A 15,015-nucleotide genomic window follows, 5' to 3' on the forward strand; every position below is an offset into this window, starting at 1 on the left:
AGGCTTGCATGCAGGTGCAGCAAGTTATTCGGAAGGCTATTGGAATATTAGCCTTTATCACAAGAGGATTTGAGTACAGTAGTGAGGCATTATTTCAATTGTATAGGAGCCTGGTTAGACCACAGTTGGAGTACTGTGTGCATTGTTGCTCCCTTTGCCTCAGAAAGGTATATTATTGCCATAGACGCAACAAATGTTCACCAAATTTGTTCTGGGCATGGCAGGCCTGTCCGGCTGTTTAGCACACTGGGCTAAATCGCTGGCTTTTAAAGCAGACCAAGGCAGGCCAGCAGCACGGTTCTATTCCCGTAACAGCCTCCCCGAACAGGTGCCAGAATGTGGCAAGTGAGGGCTTTTCACAGTAACTTCATTGAAGATGATCTCATTGAAATCAACAAAATACTGAAGGAATAGGTAGAGTAGCTGCAGGTGAGATGTTTCTCTTGGTTGGGGACTCTAGACCAGCCATATAAATACTGTGGCTACAAGGAAAGATCAGTGGCTATGAATCCTGCGGTGAGTAAATCATCTCGAGACACTCCGGAGCCTGTCCACCATCTACAAGGCACAAGTCTGGAGTGTGTGATGGTGTTCCGATTACCCATGGACTGCAATGATTCCTGAAGGTAGTTCACCACCACCTACTCGAGGGCAATTTGAGATAGGCGGCACGGTAGCACATTGGTTAGCACTGTTGCTTCACAGCATCAGGGACCCGGATTCGATTCCCAGCTTGGGTCACTGTCTGTGCGGAGTCTGCACATTCTCCCCATGCCTGCGTGGGTTTCCTCTGGGTGCTCCGGTTTCCTCTCACAAAGTCCCGAAAGACGTGCTTGTTAGGTGATCTGAATTCTCCCTCAGTGTACTCGAACAGGTGCTGCAGTGTGGTCACTAGGGGATTTTCACAGTAACTTCCATGCAGTGTTAATGTAAGCCTACCTGTGACACCAATAAAGATTATTATTATTAATTTCAAAATAAGGGCCATGCCACCAAGGGCCGCGATGAGGAGAAATTTCTTTACACAGAGGATTGTGATTCTTTTGAATTCTTTACTCTAGAGTGTTGTGGAAGCTCAGTCATTGAGTATGTTTAAGGTTGAGATTGACAGATTTCTGATTAACAATAATGTAAAGGTAGCACAGTGGTCAACCATGATCGTATTGAATGTTTGAGCAGACTTGACAGGCTTAATGGCCTATTCCTGTTCCAATGTTCCTCCTGTTCTTTCAGTCTACTCTTTTTATTATTAACAAAGTGATGGAAAGTGTCATCGACAGTGCTACCAAGTGCCACTTAACTCAGCAATAGTCTTCTCACTGACGCTTAGTTTGGGTTCCGTGTTGGTCCAAGGCTGTACTCCAGACGTAAGGGAGAGTGATTGCCCTGGACATCAAGGCAGCATTTGACTTGCATGTGGTATCAAGGATCCCTTGCAAAAGTGCGAATTAGGGGGAAAGCTCTCCAATGATTGGAGTCCTAGCCCAAAGGAATGTGGTTGTGGAGCAAAATTATCAGGGGGAGGGGGGAATTACCTTGACAACAAACTGAAGCAGATATCCATATAAATACTGTGGCTACAAGTGAAGATCAGAGTCCAGAAATTCTGCAACAAATAACTGGGCAGCACGGTAGCACAGTGGGTAGAACTGTTGCTTCACAGCTCCAGGGTCCCAGGTGCAATTCCTGGCCCGCGATCGGGGCCCACCGATGGGCGGGCCGACCTCTCGCTCCTCGGGCCTATTTTCTTGCGCGCCGGCCCCTGAACTCCTGCGCCATGTTGCGTCGGGGCCGGAGCGTTGAGGGAGGCCACCGCGTATGCGCGGGTTGGCACCAGCGCCAATGCGCATGTCCTCGTTAACGCTGGCGCCACTGTGCATGCGCGGATCCCGCGGCGCACAGTTCGCGCCAGGATGGGAGGATGGAGCGCCGTGAACTGCTCCAGCGCCATGCTGGCTCCCTGTAAGGGCCAGAATTGATACTCCCAGCGGCCCTTTCACGCCATCGTGAAACGCGACGGCGTTTCCGATGGCTTGGACACTTTGCCGCCGAATGGGAGAATCCCGTCGCCTATCTCTCAGAATCCTTTCCAATATTTTGCTCACCAGACGTAAAACTGATGGGCCTGTAATTCCCAGAGCTTTACCTTTTCTCTTTCTTGAACAGGGGAACAACATTCGCCTCCCTCCAATCATCCGGTACTACTCCAGTGGAGAGTGAGGACGCAAAGATCATCACCAACGGCATAGCAATCTCTCTGTTATAACCTGCCTGCTCACCATTGGCTGGGGACTAATGACAATCCCACAATCCTGTGGGGGTATGAGCTTCCCCAATGAGGGGGGCGGAGAAATCATTAGCAGACTCCCTGCATAAATAAAGCTGGCCAGTTTGGAACCAGCAGAGAGAGGAGTTAGAGAAGTTGCTGCTGTTGTGTATATATATGTTATTGTAAATAAATGTTATTTCTTTGTATCCTGAAGACTCGTGTTGGATTCTTCGTGGCCCTCACAAAACTCTCCCTCGCTTCCCGTAGTAACCTTAGGTATACCCCATTAGGCCCAGGGGACTTATCTATCCTGATGCTTTTCAAAATTTCCAGCACATCCTCCTTCTTAATATCAACCTGTTCGAGTCTATTAACCTGGTTCACACTGTTCTTGTGAGCAACAAGGACCCTCTCTCTAGTGAATACTGAAGCAAAATATTCATTTAGGGCCTCTCCCATCTCATCAGACTCTAGGCACAAGTTCCCTCCACTATCCCTCATCGGCCCTACTCTCACTCTGATCATCCTCTTATTTCTCACATAAGTGTAGAATGGGAGAAGTATGAAAATTCCTTCGCCCTCGGTCTCCCAAACCTCCATGTCCTCCATGAACCCCTTCAACTCTTTCGCTACTGCCAACACTCTCCCTGATCGCGGATTCGACCAGTCCAATCTCGGCTCGATAACCATATTAAAGTTCCTCCCCTCCCAATAATCAGCCGGTGCAAGTCAGGATCCAGGATCATCCCCAACACCCAGCTCATGAATTCAACATCATCCCAACTTGGGGCATAAACGTTCATCAGGACCACTGGTATCTCCTTCAATTTCCCCTCACCATCACGAATCTCCCCCCCCCGCACTCCGAGTCTGCAACTATATTCCCCACCAAAAATGCAACCTGCTTATTTATCAGCACCACCACCCCCACGTCTTCATAGCCAACCCTCAGTGAAAAACTTGCCCTTTCTACCCTTTCCATAGCCTAGTCTGGTCCCGATCTTCAAATGGGTTTCCTGTAAAAATGCTACATCTGTCGTCAAGCTCCTCAGCTGCGCAAACACGTGCAACTGCTTGACTGACCCATTCAGCCCTCTCGCATTCCATGTGACCAGCCTAGTCGGGGGAGCACCCTGCCCACCTCCCTTGCCGATCAACCATAACACTTCTTGGGCCAGCCCCCGGTCCACGCCCCGCAACCCTCCAGGTCCACCCTCGGATGTCCAACGTCATCAATTCCCTTCTTATTGCACGTCAACAGCCCCACCCCCGTTATCACACCCTCCACTCCCCTGAACAAAATGACAATCCCATCCCCCTCTAACACTCTGACCACCTGCTCACCCCCACTGCCTCCCATGAACTAGCTCATCCAGCTAGACTGACACCAAGCATCCTACCCCCCACTGATCATTCCCCCCCCCCCCCCTCTACTCGCATATTTCCATAGTGCAAACAACAATAACAATGAGAAGAAAAAAAAGGTACACTCACCCTCCACGGTCCTCCGGCCTCTCACCAAAGAATGGCATAAAAAAGATAAACGGCCTCTGAGAAAAAAGAGGTTCTCCCCTAACCATCACCCAAAAAAGAACACAAAGCAATACAACAAAAAAGGCAGGGTGAACCAACGCCACCTCACACTTCCCCCAAAATTCAATATCCTCCCTCTCCTGTTCATTGTCTCTCGAAAACTTCGTTGCCTCCTCTGATGTTCCAAAATAATACTCGCAGCCATTGTGGGTCAACCAAAGGTGGGCCAGGTTCAGCATCCCGAACTTCACCCCCTTCAAGAGGACAGCCTTGATCTGGTTGAATTCAGCTCTCCTCTTGGCCAGTTCCGTACCCAGGTCCTGGTACCCGGAACTTGTTACCCTCCCAGGTACATCTCTTCGACTGCTTGGCCCACCGCAAGATCTTTTTATCTAAGAACCGGTGTAACCTCACCACCATTGCCCTGGGTGGGTCATTCACCTGTGGCTCCCTCATCAGCGCCAGATCAACCTCCAAAGGCCGGTCAAAGGTTCCCTCCCCCATCAGCTGCTCTAATGTTTTGGCTATATAAGAGCCTGCATCCACTCCCTCGATGCCCTCTGGCATCCCAACTATTCTCATATTCTGCCTCCGGGACCGGTTCCCCAAATCCCCACTTACTCCTTGAGCCGCTTTTGGGTCTCCCTTAATATCCCAATTTCGGCCACCAATGAGGTAAGCTGCTCCCCCACCGCCCCTTCACTTTCTGGATCACCTGGTTCTGGATCTCCAGCCTCAGCTCCACACGGTTGATCCGGGTCTACCCCCTTCGCCAGGTCCTCCTGAGCTTCCCTTCTCTGCTGACTGAACGTTTCGTTCAGAAAATCCACCAACTGCCCCATCGACTATTGGGCTGATAGGGCTGACTCTTTACTCTCAGTCATCTTTCCCTGAGTCACACAAAGAGTTTCTCGGTCTCTTTCCTTCTTGACCCACTTCTGGTCCACGGATCCATCCACCGACCTCACCAGTGGAGTATAACTTTCCTCCACCACCTCTACACCTTTTTTCTCCAAAACATTCACCCGGCAACTGGGGAAAAGGACTGAAAAAAACTCTTCAAGCAGGGGCTGCCAAATGTGCGACCACTCACTCTATGGCTGCCAGCGGATGTCGGTTAGGATTATATTCATTGGAGTTCAGAAGAGTGCAAGGGGATCTCATAGAAACTTCTAAAATTCTAACAGGTTAGACAGAGAAAGAATGTTCCCGATGGTGGGAGAGTCCAGAACTAGGGGTCATTGTTTGAGCATAAGGGGTAAACCTTTTAGGACTGAGGTGAGAAGAAATGTCTTCACCTAGAGAGTGGCGAATCTGTGGAATTCACTACCACAGAAAGTAGTTGAGGCCAAAACATTGCGTAATTTCAAGAAAGAGTTAGATGTAGCTCTTGGGGCTGACGGGATCAAGGGATATGGGGGAGAAGGCTGGATCAGGATATTCATAATGAATGGTGGAGCAAGTTTGATGGGCCAAATGGCCTCCTCCTGCTTCTATTTTCTATGCATGTTTCTATGTAAGAACCTCATAGCCAATGGATTGTTTCTGAAGTGTCATCTATGTGGGTAAATGCTGCAGCCGGTTTTCTGTTGTTTTTCCTTACTCTCCAGGGAACATGTTGGGGCGAGGGGCCGGGGAGAAAGGGAAGGAGGAGGTCTAGTTACCTGTTTAGCCTCAACAGCCGAGCGAGCCATCACGTTAGCCAGATTGACCAGTTTGTTTTTTGTGTGTTTGAATTTGTGAACAACAAGTCCCACAAAAAGAGCTAATATAGAGTGACCAGGTCTGTTTTTTTTGGCATTGTGAAGGGTGTATGTATGCAAGGACAATGGGAAAAGTACCTTGCTCCTCTTTGAAAGAGTTCATGAGATCTTCTACCCATGTGAGAGGGCACACGGTCTTGGTTTAAAATCTTGTTAAAAATGAAGTATCACAATGGGAGAGAAGCAGGGAGGCACAATGCTTATTTCTGTTGTGATTTATGCAACAAAAGGTCAACAGGACACTTGACATAATTTTATTCAATTCAGCAAAGATTGCAGGAATTTTGAGGGACTGTTAATTGTTATGTCTTCTCCAGGACTAATAGTCGAAAAGAACATGTAAGAAAGAAGATGTCAGAGCAAAACAGCAGAAAGAAAGACAATGTGTAAGTTGAAGATGACTATTTTTCAGTGCCTTGAGCTGTATCTGTCATATTATATTGCAATAGAAGGTTAAATGTGTTATTTATAACTTTATATTGTCTTTGCTACATTGCATTAAATAGCAACACCAATACCTATACAACATATCTTTGCTATGTTGTGGTGTCCTACCCAGGACAATGGCATGAGCACATTTGGGGTGGGTTCTCTGTTCCCCGCTTCTAAGATCGGGAATCCCGAACAGGCAGTATCTCCTGGGATAAGGGTCTCGTGGCTGCACTTCCCCTTCCAGATCTGGGCAACCTGAAGATCGCTCTTGTTACGATGAGTTCAGGCAGCCGCCTGTTCAAGATCTTCATCCTGGTCAGACCTGTTTAAAGTCTGAAGTGGCTCTCACTCAGAACTGCTCTGCTTTAAACTGATGAGCTTAATGGTTTAAACACAGCTGCCAGGAGGTTTGTGTATTTATCTTTCTCTTTGTGCTTGAATGTATCTGATGTACACTCCATTGATTCCAATCGCAATGTTCATACACAATCTTTAAGATTGACAACTGCTTTCCACTTCAAAGCAGCCCCTGGATTCTGGGATTGGGGCATCCATTCAAAATGGCGCTCGACCCCAGTAACCGCAGGGAAAACGCCATGTTTGCACTATACATATGTTGGCATAATCAAGCCATGACAATGCTCCTAGGGCCAACGGGACACAGTCCCGATTCTCTGCTGGGGGAGTACTCTGGAATGGAGAATCCTGGCCTTGATCTGGAGGGGGAGGGATTGGCTTTCGGTCATACTGTTTTGCTGTGCGGTAACTTCTGAATATGTGGATAGCCGATCAGAGCGGGAGGGCATTTGTTAACTTTAATAAGAATACACCCAAAAATCTTTCTTATTATCCGTCTAAAATTCTTTAAATGTTTGTTGCTCATTTAAAGGCTACATAATACCAAATTATACATTGATCTTCTATCAACGCAATGGCCTATAGTGTATTCTCCTGACTATAATATCTCATTCCTGGGCTTGGAAAAGCTTCACCCTTTTGATTCGGGAAAGTGGGGGAAAATTGTCTACTTTTTAAAAGGTATGTCTTTCTTTAAAAATACTTTTCACCTGTTTGATCATTTGACTGTTTTACAGGCCAAAGAAATTTTAATTAACCACTTTGCTCATAAATGGTATTTTGCTTGTCTGATTGTTCGGCAGAAATGTGGCTGATGTTCAGAGCATACGGAATTTAATGTTCAGAAGCTTGAGTATCTATTGTTCTCAAATCCTGGAGGGATAAAGTGCAATATTTGATATTTGACAATTTGAGGAAAAGTTTTGGTAAAACTTCACGTGAATCATGACATTTTATTTCTCTTGTACTTACCTACTTTTAGAAGAGAAGATGATAAACGATGAGAGCATTGTTAAAGCCCAAGAAGCACAGGAAGATGACTTGTTGGTGGTGCACTCTAAGCGGTACCTCAATAAACTCAAGGTAATTTGTTTTCAGTGCTTTCTTCTTGATTCTCGACAGTGGATAGATGTAAATCCATCAATTTGAATTAATCTGAACAATAGAACATAGAACAGTACAGCACAGAACAGGCCCTTCGGCCCTCGATGTTGTGCCGAGCAATGATCACCCTACTTAACCCCACATACCCGTAACCCAACAATCCCCCCATTAACCTTACACTACGGGCAATTTAGCATGGCCAATCCACCTAACCCGCACATCTTTGGACTGTGGGAGGAAACCGGAGCACCCGGAGGAAACCCACGCACACACGGGGAGGACGTGCAGACTCCACACAGACAGTGACCCAGCCAGGAATCGAACCTGGGACCCTGGAGCTGTGAAGCATTGATGCTAACCACCATGCTACCGTATAACAATAACATGTTCATATGCTATCACGTACCAAATCATATAACAACTGGAAAAATGTCGAAAGGTGAGATTTGTATGAAGATGTAATTTTAAAAAAAAGGTATCCTTTGTGGTCAGTTTTTATTCTGCCATAATGTTTACAGGATACCAGAAGAGTCTCGACTCTGAAAAATGAAACACACTGTAGTAATGCTCTTACTGTTGGTCAGTATTTTCTTTAATCCAAAAACAGAATCAATTTTTGTATTTTTAGTTTGCAATTTTAATAGGAGCTTTTCAGAAGCTTGACATTTTCTGAAAGGACTTAATATTAATTGCTTGGTTTTGCATTATAAAACCTTTTAAAATATAATTCCTCCCCATTTTCACTATCAGGTTTTATTTAATACCTTCCATTTGCCTTGTACTGAGTAATACATCAAGTACTATTGTGCTGAAATTAAAGTAATAAGGAATAGAGTTGCAATTGAATTGGTCAGCACTGTGGGCGGGTGGGCAGGATTCGCCCGAGGTCAATGGACCCGCCCGAGGTCAATGGACTTTACCATTGTCTGCGTCCCGCCTGTGGTGATCTTGTGGCGGGCGGGATGGACGAATCCAGCCCGATATACAATTGCCTTGTATTAAGTAGAAAAATCAAATGTATTTTAAATACAAACAATATAACGTGGACTGTGGACTCATTCTGGTGATAATGTGAGTTTTTTAACCTTAATGCAGCTTTTTCTCATCCTTTTGAAAAAGTGATTTGTGAAGATTTTTCAGTTTGAGCATGTTTTCTGTCCCTAAAAACAGTTCAATTTTAAATTTAATAATGTAAGTCACATTTGGCATGTAACCCATATACCTATCAGCTTACTGGTGAACATAGAAAATAGAACATACAGTGCAGAAGGAGGCCATTCGGCCCATCGAGTCGGCACCAACCCACTTAAGACCTCACTTCCACCCTATCCCTGTAACCCAATAACCCCTCCTAACCCTTTTGGTCACTAAGGGCAATTTATCATGGCCAATCCACCTAACCTGCATGTCTTTGGACTGGGAGGAAACAGGAGCACCCGGAGAAAACCCACGCAGACACGGGGAGAATGTGCAGACTCCGCACAGACGTGACCCAGCGGGGAATTGAACCTGGGACCCTGACGCTGTAAAGCCACAGTGCTATCCACTTGTGTGACCGTGCTGCCCAAATTTTAAGCCACATCTTGTGTGACCTACCCAAGTGGGAACATTTTGAGAGACCTGAACCAATTATCTGTTGCTGTTTTCTGGCCAACTCTTGCTAAATGTTATTCTCTACCCCACCCATACTGTCTCCACTTCACTTCAATTTCTTTCCACACACCATGAACACTACAAAAAATCTGAGGGGGGTGGGAAAAGGAAGCGTGTTGGTGAGTCAAAGGGCAAAATAAAATCATGGAGGCACATAGAAGACTAAAAGGGGGAGAGCATGGTGGCGCTGCCTCACAGCGCCGAGGACCAGGGTTCGATCTCGGCCCCGGGTCACTGTCCGTGTGGAGGTTGCATATTCTGCGTGAGTCTGACCTCCACAAGCCAAAGATGTGCAGGGTAGGTGGATTGGCCATGCTAAATTGCCCCTTAATTGGAAAAAAAATAATAATTGGGTACTCTAAATTTATATTCAGAATCTTAAGCTGTGCTTGACGTTGTGCCATTTACCCTGTTGGCATTTCACAGAGCAATTCCAGGACTGTAAGTTAATTTGCTATCTTGAAGCAAATACATTGCACCCTTTAGCTTGTAGAGTGCAAATATGTGGGTTGCAATGTGTTTCGTGATACATGGCTGCCAAAATGGAGTAGGGGAATTGGGCAAAACAAATCACTGCCTTGATTTTTTTTCAGGCGAGAAGTAAGAATTGTTTATCTTGTATTAAAACTAGTTATCAGAGCAGGTTTTAGTTGGTTGATATTGACAATGGAAGGTCGACTTCAATCTGATTGCAATTGCTTTAATTATGAATTAAATTGGCTGATAGAATCCGTTGTTGATTTACTTAGAAAATGGGAAAAAATTAAATACGCAACAAAAAATAGAACATTGGGAGGGAAATGCCAACCCCAAGACTGGAAATTCCCACCTGAGGTCAACAGACTTTTATATGGTCCATCAAATTTCTCTGTCCCGCCCTCAACGATTCCTGTGGCAGACGGGACTGGAAAATCTACCCCATTGTGTTCAATAATAATTTTGTGGCGTTTATATATTTTAGGACGGCATAGATTAGCTGCAAAATATAAAATTAACCACAAAACTACAAAATATAAAGATGCTCCATTTAAATAAGATGTGAGCAGTATTCTATTTTCTCTCCTTTTCAAAAAAGAAATCTCTGCATTCCATCCTCTCTTGATGAAGCTGACTCAAGTAGTGATATGGTTATTCTTTCTCAAGTGTCAATTTCATGTTTGTGAGGTCAAGTGGTGAAAATACACTGGCTGTTTGGTTCTTGGGGGCAACACAACTGAACCCTTTTCTGTCTTTGCTTGATGTCTACTTACTGTCTCGGAGGCAGATTTTGTTGTCACCAGGTCTTAGGTCTCTCAAGACTGAGACTCCTGTGCAGTACCAACAGGAAAAGCCAGAGAATCACTTGAAATGGCTTTTCAGCTCCTGCACCTTAACTTCTGGAATTCCCCCAAGAATACAGCCTTGGCCTGGTTCTATTTATCATCTATGTGCTGCCCATCAGCAACATCATCTGAAGGCGCACAGCATTAATTTTCACACACACACGCTAACAACACCCATCTCTACCTCAGCATCATCTCCCTTGATTCCTCACTGTTGCTAAATTACTAGACTGCTTATCTAACATCCAGTACCTAATGAATAGAAATTTCCTCCAATTATATACTGGGAAGATGTAAGCTATTGTCTTTGGCCCCTATACCAAATTCCAATTTCTAACGACCAACTTCATTCCTCTCCCTGGCATCCGCCTGAGATTAAGCCAGTTTGTTTGCAGCCTTGATGCCACATTTGGTTATGAGATGCATAAATGAGGTCAGAGGCTCATCGCAAAAAACACCTATTTATATCTCATTAGTCTCCCAGCTAGTCTCCCACATTCTATCCATCATAAATTTGAGATTGTCGAAAACTGCTACCCATGTCTTAATTCACCGAAAATCCCTTTCCTGTGCTGTCCCTGTGCTTGCTAGCCTATTCAAGCAGTGTCTTGCATTTAAAATTCTCATCCTTGTATTCAAATTCCTCCTTAGCGTTGCCCCTCCCTATCTCGGTAATCTCCTTCAGAACTTTTCCAATTCTGCCCTCTTTTCATCCCTAATTATAATTGCTGCACTGTTGGTGGCCACATCTTCAGTTGCCTCAGCCCCAAGTTCTGGAATACTCTCTCTGTACCTCTCTGCTTTGCTTTCCTCCTTTGCTCAAGTTTTTTGGTCATCTAACCTAATATCTCCTGATATGGCTTGTGAAGTGCCTTGAGATTTTCCATTGCATTAGAGGTGTGAAATACTGGTAAATATAAGTTGTTCTATATAGTTATATGTTAAATATTCCGTCCTCTTGGTTGAGAGGTTTTACTTTGTTGTTTAAGCGAACTTTAAAGTTCCTCATTAGCTCAGGTGGATCTCCCAATGTCCTGATCAATATTGCTCTCACAGTCACTATAATAAAAAGTAGATTAACTGGTCATTCATTTCATTGCCTTTTAAGAGGTTGCGATGTGTGAAAATTATCAATCATGTTCTCCTTCAGTGTAATTCCCATGAAGTACTTTGAGATATATTGAGACACTATATGAATGTACTTTCTGACAGGGTGTACTGGACAGCAATCCAGTGTGGGTGATAGATGGTTATATCCCAGTTACCTAGCGACACAATAGTCAGTTGCAACACCCCTATCATTATTTTTAGCTAAAATCAGTAAACCCAGCACAGACAGGGGATACAACAGGGATTTATTGGCCTATGTGGCATTTGGCACATTTGCACATTAAGCAGCACACTTAGCAGTGAGCCAGCTGAATGTTCCTTGTATGATTGAAAAAAAACAATCTCTCATTGCAATAATTTTCTCATAGCAAAGTATATCATTGTAAATGGGGAGAAAAGTATAGAATCATAGAAAGTTTACGGCACAGAAAGAGGACACTTGGCCATCTTGCCTGCTCCAGTCAAGAAATGAGACACCCAACCAAATCCCATTTTCCAGCATTTGCTCCAGATCCACTTGAGGTGCATATCTAGATATATTTTAAATGAGTTGAGGATTTCTGCTCCACTACTGTTTCCGGCAGTGAGTTCCAGACCCCCACAATCTCTGGTTTAAAAAATAAATCCTCACCTCCTCTAATCTTTCCCCGAATGACTTTAAATCTATGCCTCCAAATCACTGACATCTCTGCTAAAGTAAAAAGACCTTTTCGATCCACTTTATCCAGGCTGCTCACAATCTCAACGAAACTTTCGCTCGGCCTCCTCTGTTCCAATAAGAACAAACCCAGCCTATCCCAACGTTCCTCATAGCTGCCACATCTTCGTAAATATCCTCTGTATCCTCCTCTATTGTAATTAACATCCGTTATGTAATGAGGTGACCAGAACTGCACACAGTACTCAAGTTGTGGCCGAACCAATGTTTTATATAGTTCCAGCATAACCTCCCTGTTCTCATGTTCTATGCCTTGGCTAATAAATGGAAGGATTCCAAATGTCTTCTTAACCACATTACTGATCTGTCCTGCCTTCAAGGATCTTTAGACATTCGCTCCAAGGTTCCTCACTTTCTCTTCACTTCTCAGTATCCTTCCATTTATTGGGTAATCTTTTGCCTTGTTTGACCTTCCCAATCTGTACCATACAGTAATTTAAAGTCAAATGTAACATTGAATGTACTTCTGTTCTGAGAAGAGTGACTGAATGTTACTGGCTTGTGGTTTCCATTTTGGGCACTATTGGTGTTTGGGGAGCAAATTGCAGCCAAGGTTTTGCGAGTTTTGGGAAGTTTTTATTTTCTTGTGTTGCTGCTCAGTTATTTGCATAATACCAAACTTAAAATTTGCCATGACGGTTGCAATCAGGCAGTGTCTTGGAACATAAGTTTAAAAGCTTTTATTTTAAAAATATCCCTTGATTATATTTAAGGGTGATGAGAATATGGTGCAGTTTGATTAAAGCTGCAGTAAATGGGGTTATCACACAAAAACAAGCATCTTAACTAATGCTGAATCTGCCATCTGTGAATAACCTATTTTTAAAATAATTTGTTCATTGTTTGAACCGTCTTCAGTACTTAATGAATGAAATGTCTTGATAGGTTCCAGTTAGTACGATTGTATTTTACCTCACATACCTGAATCTCCATACTATTTTTATAGACTGTCTCATGTGATTTGTGGTGCTGGAATAAAATTTTAAAATGCCAGTAGCTGATTGATTTTTACTGATTAGTTTAATTGAAAGCTGGCTTGGCAATAGGAAAGGTAATGTTGATTGATAAATGGAAAATAACTTGCCTGACAGAGACTGGCAGAGTCATGCATAAATCACATGAAGCGAAGGACAGCATTTCTATGGATGCTGTAAAATTTGCTTAAATCGCCAGGCAATCAGCTAATCTTGTACTCGACCACAAAAAGGGATTTGGTGTAATATTTACTTTTCATTGAAAGGGAGTGATTTTCATGTTGCTACTGTCCTGTTTGTGCTCAAAAATGGGATGGTCGCAGGATTAGGATTACTTGACTTGTTGAAATAGCAACTTGCCAGTGGGTTTATTTTCGGGGCTGACCTCCATCCAGACAGCCAAAGCTCATGCTCAAAACGTGGGAGGATCATACTTCTCCAAATTGATTGTAAATAGGAGTCAAATGAACACTACCATTTTCATCCCTGCCTCATTGCTGTCACCATTTGCTACTCCTGCCAGGCAGGCATGAATGGTCCAAGTTGGGCACATGGCCATTTGCATAATATTTATTTAAAAACATCCCTAGCTGTTTCCAAGTAAAGCTTTAGCAATTGTTGAGACTTTGGGCTAGATTCTCTGCACCCCGACGCCGAAATCGCGGCCGGCGCGTGGGCGGAAAATCCATTTTACCGCAACGAATCGGGACTGGCACTGGTTCCCCAATTCTGCAGGCCCTGAAAAGCCGCCGCGCCGCCTGGGACCTACCTGGGGCTACCATTCTTCGTCCCCGACCGGCCGAAGTTCCGATGGCGTGGAACTAATGCGCTCCAGCCGGTTGGGATACTTGCGTACAGTCCGTGGCTGCCCTGGTCGTGGGTGGGTTGATCGGAGGGTGGGGGGGTGGGGGACTTATAGGCGGCCGATAAATGCTTGTGTGGGCGTTGAGGGTCGGGTGCGAAGCCGATCGGGGGGTTTCTTTTTTACATCCAGCTCCGCGGTCTGAGTCCACCATGGAGCACAGCACGGTCGCTGGAGGCTGCCGGCGTGCGCATGCGTGGCCGACCAGAGCGGCCACAGACTGAGTCCGCAGCCACCACACGAGTATCCCAACCGGCTGGCAGCCTCCGACCCAGAAATGCGGGGGCCTGTATCTGCAGCAAAAGCTGTGAGATCTACACTGGGCCCCTGCTAGCCCCCTGCAGGACTAAGAATTCATGGACCTTTCATGCCAGGTTTCCTAGCGTGAAACTCCACAGTTTTGACGCCAGCGTGGGGACATAGTCCCAATAATGGAGAATCCAGCCCATTGTTTTGATACTGACAATTTTAGAGTTTACTTTTGAAGAGATTTTTAACATGAGAACATTTTAAATTACTTGTGTGGCTGCTGTAGTCTGGTTTGATCTGTCAAGATACTTTTAACTTTGGACTTTTCTTCATGGATTTCACTCTGGCAGGAGTAGAAACAGCAAGTAGTTGAGTCAAACTGGTCTTTCTCAACTGCAGTTCTGATATAATGAGATGTGCACCAAAAATTCTTGCCATGGGCATAGAGTTGTCTTCTCCAGCAACAAAACCTGCAGTGAATTGTCTCAACTTGTTATGTATTATTGTGATCATTTCAGTTGCAGTCAAGATCACTGAAACCTTCGACTTTGTATTTCTGGTGCTTTCAAGGCTTCCATTGGGGATCTCAAAGTCAGTAATGGCTGTTTTTGTGTTAAGCAAGTTTTAAACAAGTGGTGGAAAAAAACACGGACGCCACAGAAATGAACA

General features: G+C 44.7%; 1 protein-coding gene across 3 annotated transcripts in view; it reads left to right on the top strand.

Annotated features, from left to right (window-relative positions):
* hdac11 (histone deacetylase 11) overlaps positions 1-15,015 on the top strand; it is a 230,610-nt gene that overhangs the window by 11,920 nt on the left and 203,675 nt on the right. For all 3 annotated transcript variants that reach the window (XM_038812720.1, XM_038812718.1, XM_038812719.1), the window contains exons 2-4: positions 5,883-5,951; positions 6,887-7,035; positions 7,337-7,437. In XM_038812720.1, the coding sequence (XP_038668648.1) occupies positions 5,883-5,951; positions 6,887-7,035; positions 7,337-7,437 (319 nt within the window). The remainder of the gene's footprint in view (positions 1-5,882; positions 5,952-6,886; positions 7,036-7,336; positions 7,438-15,015) is intronic.

The sequence above is a fragment of the Scyliorhinus canicula genome, chromosome 11 (assembly GCF_902713615.1).
Source record: "Scyliorhinus canicula chromosome 11, sScyCan1.1, whole genome shotgun sequence".
Classification (NCBI taxonomy): Eukaryota; Metazoa; Chordata; class Chondrichthyes; order Carcharhiniformes; family Scyliorhinidae; genus Scyliorhinus; species Scyliorhinus canicula.